Raw genomic sequence first — 7,632 nt, 5'->3', positions numbered from 1 at the left:
AATCTGAAAAAAAAAAAAAGCTCATCGAAGTAGAGAGTAGAACAGTGGTTGTCAGAGGGTTTTGAAGTCAGAGAAAAAGGGAATATGTTGGTCAAATGGTACCAACTTTCAGCCATAAGATAAACACATTCTTGGTAACTAATGTACAACATGGATGGTGATTAATGTGTTAATTTGATTGTGGTAATCATTATACAATGTATATGCATATCAAATTATCATTTCATATACCTTGAATATATTTGACCTTTGTCAATTAAATTTTTATAAATTTAAAAATCTACAAAAGAAATCATTTCAATTCTATACAATAAAAAAGAACTATCTAAAAGGGAAATTAAGAAATTAATCTCATTTCCATTAGAACCAAAAAATAAAATATTTAGGAGTAAACTTAAACAAGGAGGTGAAAGACTTGTACACTTAAACTGTAAAATATTGATGAAAGAAATTAAAGCAGATGCAAATAAATGGAAAGACTTTCTATGTTAATGGAATAGAACAATTAATATTGTTAAAATATCCACACTACCTGAAGCAATCTATAGATTCAATGCAATCTCTGTGAAAATCCCAACATCATTTTTTAAAGAAATTTTTAAAAATCCTAAAATTCATGTGGAGACACAAAGACTCATGAAGTGACATGGACAGGGGAAAAGGTGGCAAGAAGGTTTTATTTAGGAGGGAAGAAATGCGGTTACATGCTAAAGGTTACATCCAATAGGGAGGACAAAGTTCATGTTATAGGTGAGAGAAAGGAGAGTTACCAGAGTAATTGCCTTTAGTGGAGAGGAGTGGGATGGAATCTGGTGCACAGGTGGAAGGGTTTACTTCTGTAGGAGCAGGATCAGGTCACCCAGTTTCAGGCGAACTTAATCACAGATGCAGGTTGTATAGTGGTAGTGATGGGAGATTAAGGAATTCTCACCTGTTACCTTTCTCAGTAAAACAGGAAGCAACACAATAAACAGAGTGATAACAGAGAAGGATTATTTGAAGATTCAGACCACTTTTTCTATAGTCTGAATATTTTTACCATGTACAAAATTTATATTCCTAAGTATAAACTTTGGTTTTTATCAAAAATAAAATATTTTAAAACTCAATTTTTGACCCCCTTGCATTTGGGGTTCCAGATGTTTTGGATGCTGCCCATTTAATGTACTCATTTGAGATTTGAATATGTAGTCAGCTAGTTAAAGGGAGGCAGTAGGATAGGCTTCTGTTATACTAGGGGCGATTTGTTAGGTCCAAAGTGATTCCGGATCATCAACTTGATCTCAGGCACATGGCTAAAATTGTAGTGTTTTTTTCAGACAACAGATGGCTAAGATTGTAGCAAGAACAACTTCCCTGACAACATAGGTCACCTGTGTTAGTCTGTAAGTCATCTCTGGGTGTCCAGCCTATAGTTTGCTCTTTTAGACTTTGCAGCGATTTTGTGAACACCTCTCTTGATATTAAATGATGTTTTGTTTAAAATAGCTAGAATGGTTTCTTCTCTCTGACACAAAATCCTGATTGGTCTATGAAAAGACTGTCATTATTAAACTTAGAGTGAAATCAATTGGCAATAAGGTCAAACATACAGCTAAAAGTCATAAAAATTTGCTAGGATTAATAATGAAGCTTCAGGAAAAAAAAGTAAAATGTTTTTGTGATCTTTTTCAGTAAAAGTAACCAGCTTTCTTTTGCCACTCTCTGCTTATTTATGTAAGAAAAATTGGTAGTTTAATATCTTTCAAAGTGCACTTACAAATATAATATTTTCCTCTTAATGATATTTTTCAAGTCTTTGATATCCGCATAGAATCTTGAGTTTACAGCCCTAAGTCGTTTATGACCCTTCAGTAGAGGAATCACTCTTTTGCTTAATGCCACAGAATGGCTTCTTATTGTAATTGTAATAAAATGAAAACTCATATTTACTATGTAGACCATATGTTTTTGACACTACCAGTATCTCCAACTTTAAGTTTAATCATTTTCACATTAAATTACTATATTCCGGGTAACATGGACTTTATTGTATTCTTCAAATATACCAAGTTCATCATCATCTTTGAGTTTTTGCACTACCTGTGCCCTCCGTCTAGATTACTATAACCACAAATGTTTGCATGTTTGTCTTCTTCAGTTTATCCAGATATCATCCAAAACGTCAGCTCTTCAAGGCCTTTTTTGATTATTAAACACAAATTGGTTACTCCCAATCCAGAGTCACAATTTATCATTTCACTTTTCTTTTCAGTTTTTACAGAGCAGTATCTCTTCCTGAAACTATGCTGTTTATTTTCTACCTTAATGGCGGTCTATTTTTACTAGGTTGTATCTCTTGGAGAGCAGATAGACCTTATCTGCCTCGTAATTTCTTTCTTCAGTTCCCAGAATAGTCCTGACAAATGGGAGGTATTCAGTGATTGCAGTACTTGGAAATAAACAAATCAATTTCAGATAAAATTCTAGTCTATTTTTATTCTTTTTTTTTTTTTTGCCCTTTTTCAGGCTATGTGCTTATTAAACACCTTTTTCATGGAAGCTTTCACTTCCTGGTTGCGAAGGGTATAAATGACAGGATTCAACAAAGGAAAAATCACTGTGTGGAAGAGAGAAACCACCTTGTCAGCTGGGAAAGCCCTGAAGGGGCGCGTGTAGATGAAGATGCCAGGTCCAAACATGAAGAATATAACAATGATATGGGTGGTGCACGTGGACATGGCCTTGTTTTTTGCCTCAGAAGAAGACCCTCGTATGCGACAAAGAATGACTGCATAGGAGGCCAGAAGCCCCAGAAAGCACAGGAGTGTCATCAGGCCACTGTTGAAGACCATCAGAAGCTCCACCACAAATGTGTCGGTGCAGGCCAGCTTGATGACCTGTGGGACATCACAGAAGAAGTTGTCCAGCTGGTTTGGGCCACAAAAAGGCAAGCGGAGGATGAGGACCACCTGGATAATGGAGTGGACAAAACCCCCAAGCCACAGAGCCAACATCATTGCATAGCAGGTTCTAGGGTTCATGACAGTAGAATAGTGCAGAGGCCGGCAGATGGCGATGTAGCGGTCAAAGGCCATCACAACAAGGAGTAATCCCTCCCCTCCTCCAAGGAAGTGCAAGAAAAAGAGCTGAGTGATGCAGCCTCTGTAGGAGATTATCTTCTTCGCAGAGAGGAAGTCCACCAACATCCGGGGAGCCACAATGAAGGAGTAGGATGCATCCAGGAAGGCCAAGTTGCCCAGAAAGAAATAGAGGGGGGCTGTGAGCCCAGGGTCTGACTTTATGGTGAAAATAATGAGAAAATTTCCAGGGAGGATGATGAAGTAGAATATTAAAACTAGCACAAAGACCAGGAGCTGAATATCTTGAGACTGGGTCAGACCAAGGAGGATGAATTCTCTTATCACTGTTCTGTTCTCGCTTTCCATTTCCCTGGCCTGCAGTACATTAAGAAGCAGAATTAATTGTTGTTACTATGTCTTCCAACTAGATACTAGTTATACAGCTAAAAAATATTTGGCACATACAGTACTTCAGCTAAAAACAACACTTCCCATCCCTCTCCTATTCTGGGGAAACTCCATTACCTTAATTTCTCCAAATTTAAAATGAAAAATGAAAACACAATATGGTTCTCAAAGCTACAGTTTTATTCCCATTCAACCATGTGCTTCTACAGAATCAATTTCCATGTTAGGGGTCTGGTATCCTCCACGTTGGGATTCCTACATTCTTAAATCATGGAAGTTTCCTAATGGAGACACAACCTAACTTCAAATCTGAAGGTCTTTGAGTTTTTGTGGATATACTATGCTTGAGGGTTAGCTCTTTTCTTGGGATTAGACCCTTTTTCTCCTTGTCCACACCACCCCAAAATTTTCCTAGACATTTTCTTCCCTCAATTCCTGTGTAATTCCCAGTTCCTAGCTGGTAACTCTCTTCCTTGCCCTCTGTCTTATCATCTAATTTACTTCTTATTATACTCCTTTTGGTCTGATATCCTTGTATACTCTTTTCCCAGACTGTTCACGAGAATCCCAAGCTATAGCTCCACTTTTGACCTAACACAGACACAGTGCTCCAGCTGTAACTCTGTTTGAGCACCACTCCTGTGGCCACTCCACACCTGCATGCAGCTTATTTAGCACTTTTTGAGTTTCAAATATTAATAAACTCACAACACATTTCTTTCTCTGTTCCCAGTGTGACACCCAAGATACAGCCTTTTAACAAACAATATGCTACAATATAAAATTTGCAAGTATAAAACTTTAAAATATCATTATCTCAACTCATAAAATCATAGCATAGATACACTGTAAGTAGCCATAAAGATACTGTAGTGTTATTCTTCCATTTCAAAGATGAGAAATAACCTGTAGTTATATTACTTAAGTTTAGAGTGAGTTTTATTTTTTGCTCTGCTTGATAAGTAGCAGGATAATGCAAGTGTATACTCTTCGGTTTAAATAGATAAAGAATTTTTTAATCACAGCTTCAATGAATGAATGTTCTTTTTGTGCATTTGGATAACTAAAAATAATATTGTTAGTCTAAAATCACTCCCATATTGCTTTGATTTGTAAGTCCAACCTTGTTTAAATAAAAAGAAAAACAATGTGCATTGTGAAGAAAATTCATATTTAAAATTCAGATTGTTTTCATGGGGCATACTCATTCCAGAAGGTGCACATGATAATCCACTGAAGTATAGAAAGAACATAGTAATTTATCTATATTTAGTCAGTGTATAACATTTTATATGTATCACTACATTTTGTTGTTTTCTAAATTCACTTTTTAATATTTATAATGGATAACATAGCACAATGGTTTATATATACTTTATAAATAAATATGCATACATTTAAGGTTATATATTCAAAAAATGTCTTAGGGGAATAAATTTTTTAAGTTTGAAAATTACTGGCCTACAACAAAATACAAACTGTAATATAAAAGGATATTCTTAATATGATTTAACTAAACAGTGTATTTGTTTTAAATAAGCGCTCTAGCAGCCGGGCACGGTGACTCATGCCTGTAATCCCAGCACTTTGGGAGGCCTAGGTGGCTGGATCACGAGGTCAGGAGATCGAGACCATCTTGGCTAACACGGTGAAACCCTGTCTCTACTAAAAAATTACAAAAAAATTAGCTGGACGTGGTGGTGGTTGCCTGTAGTCCTAACTACTCAGGAGGCTGAGGCAGGAGGATGGTGTGAACCCGGGAGGCGGAGCTTGCAGTGAGCCGAGATCGTGCCACTGCACTCCAGCCTGGGCGACAGAGCAAGATTCCGTCTCAAAATAAATAAATAAATAAATAAATAAATAAATAAATAAATAAGAGCTCTAGCACATGGGGTATGGAAGGAGGGGAAAATCTTTGACAGAAAATGCTACTGCAATAGTACCTAGAAAAGAAAGACAAGAAGATAGAGGATGAGGGAAGAAAGAAGAGAGAAATAGAAAATCAAAACAAACAAGCAAACAAACACCAAAAGACAGACAGAACATCTATATAGTGTTATCTTAGGTACGTATTTTAAGAAGCATTAAAACTATCTGCTTTATGTATCCCTAGAATGGAATAGAGTGGTTAATACAGAAATTTCTGGGTGTTACTGGCAGCCACATGTGGAATTTATGAAAGTCATACTTTGACACATCATCATATATACATATGCAAATACCACATGAACACACACGTATGCACACAAATACATACAAACACACACAAAATTGTAATAGGAAAAAATATTTTGTAGTTCCTTCAAATGAGCTTTCCTGCTCATGTCTTAACCTTTGAACCCCTTTGCCAGCCATTTGTCTCAACATTTATTCTACTATCTTCCTATATAAATATTTCCTTAAATCAAGAGCCCCTTCTACAGTCGACGCTTGAACAATGCAGGAGTTAAGGGGGCAGACCCCCTGTGCAATAAAAAATTAGCACATACCTTGACTCCCTAAAAACTTAGCTTCTAATGATTACTGTTGATCTGAAGTTTTGCTGGTAACATAGTTGAATAACAAATATTTTTATGTTTTATGTATTATATACTATATTCCTACAATAAACTAAGCTACAGAAAATAAAATATAACAAAATCATAAGGAAAGGAAGATATAAATACTGTTCATTAAGTGGAAATGCATCATCATAAAGTTCGTATCGTTGTTGTCTTCCCACTGAGTAGGCTGAGGAGGAGAAGGAAAAGGAAGGGTTCATTTTTCTGTGTCAGGGGTGGCAGAGGTGGAAGAAAATCCACATGTAAGTGGACCTGTGTGGTTCAAACGCATGTTTTTCTGGGGTCAACTGTACTTACTCATGTGTTTTATGTATCCCACATGCTAACATACAGTGAGGTATTTCTTGATGTGTTAGCATTTAACAATATCCCTGAGACATTTGAGGATTTCTGAAGGACTTTGAAATTGAAGGTTATAAGCTCTTCCATTCTGCCTGTGTCCCAGCCTCACTGTTATTTTTCCACTGTTTCTTAACAGATGGGATTCTGTACTACTTGACATCTTGATCAACTTTCTTCCCTGTCCCATTTCCATCTTTCAATTATCTCTACCTTCTCTAAATGGTGGTTGGAATAGACGCAGAGTCTAATCAGATGAGCATTCCTCTAAGCAAAATAAAATAAGTTTCTACCAAAAAAAAATCCATAAATGATGGCATCATCAGAGTAAAGCGTTCTATTTTAGGCAAATTAGTAGAGAAAGTTCTGTCAAAAGTCTGTACCATACCCTCCTCACTGTATCTCTAATCCTTCTTGCCATTTCAGCTAATTCGTGGATTGATCAGTTTCTGGCCATGATGACACACTACAGAAATAGGGAAGATGAAGGAGAAGGGTTCACCACATTTGCAGGGTGGAGACACAGAAACATCTCCAGGCAACTCTGTGTGTGCATGCCTGGAGTCTGAGTGTGGTCAGATGGGCTCCTGGAGCCAAGTGTTTAGAGATCCTATGTGCTTACTCAACCTCCTTCCTTATTTTTCTTTTTCTCTCTTTCTTTATTCATCAATAAGCAGTTTATTTTCTTTTTTTTTTCTGGTTGTGATTTCTTTTCCCTGTTAATTTGTTGCCTGTTCTTTTCCCCTTCTCTGTTTCTTTCTGGCTCTATTTATTTTGTTCTCTTTAAATATTGTTCTTTATTATTTTTTCTTTCTTCTCCCTTACATTTATCTATGTTTTTTCACTCTGATATGTTTTCACTCTCTCCACTTTTCGTCTATGTTCATGGCTACTCCATTCTACCCCACACCCGTCTTGCTAATACATCTAAAAACAAAACAAAACAAAAAACAGAAAATCTTATTGTCATTTTCTTTCCCAACAAGAGTGAGAAATGTGTGTGCTTCCCACCATCTTCCATTTTAAATATTAAGTCTACAAAATGAAAATATATAATTCACTCTTCAGTAATAACCATTTACTTTTAAGTGATATTCTTGCAGTTGGCCAACGCTGAGTCACTTATCAACTACTTCATACTTGTAAGTGAACCTGATAAAAATGAGATGATTCACCTTTTTTTTTTAAAAAAAAGAAGTTAATTTCATTAGTAGCATCCTAATGAAATAAATATATTGAATACAAATTTCAAAAATAGGGAT

General features: G+C 36.2%; 1 protein-coding gene across 1 annotated transcript in view; it reads right to left on the bottom strand.

The window, feature by feature from the left end:
• Positions 1 to 631: 631 nt before the first annotated feature.
• Positions 632 to 7,632, bottom strand: part of LOC465195 (olfactory receptor 4N2) — a 36,087-nt gene continuing 29,086 nt past the window's right edge. The window contains exon 2 of the mRNA XM_054665883.2: positions 632 to 3,437. Within this exon, the coding sequence (XP_054521858.2) occupies positions 2,505 to 3,437 (933 nt within the window). The 3' untranslated portion in view covers positions 632 to 2,504. The remainder of the gene's footprint in view (positions 3,438 to 7,632) is intronic.

Source organism: Pan troglodytes, chromosome 15 (genome assembly GCF_028858775.2).
Source record: "Pan troglodytes isolate AG18354 chromosome 15, NHGRI_mPanTro3-v2.0_pri, whole genome shotgun sequence".
In the NCBI taxonomy this organism is placed as follows: domain Eukaryota; kingdom Metazoa; phylum Chordata; class Mammalia; order Primates; family Hominidae; genus Pan; species Pan troglodytes.
The sequence above is the reverse complement of the archived record's forward strand: the minus strand, read 5'-3'. Positions and strand labels throughout refer to the sequence as shown.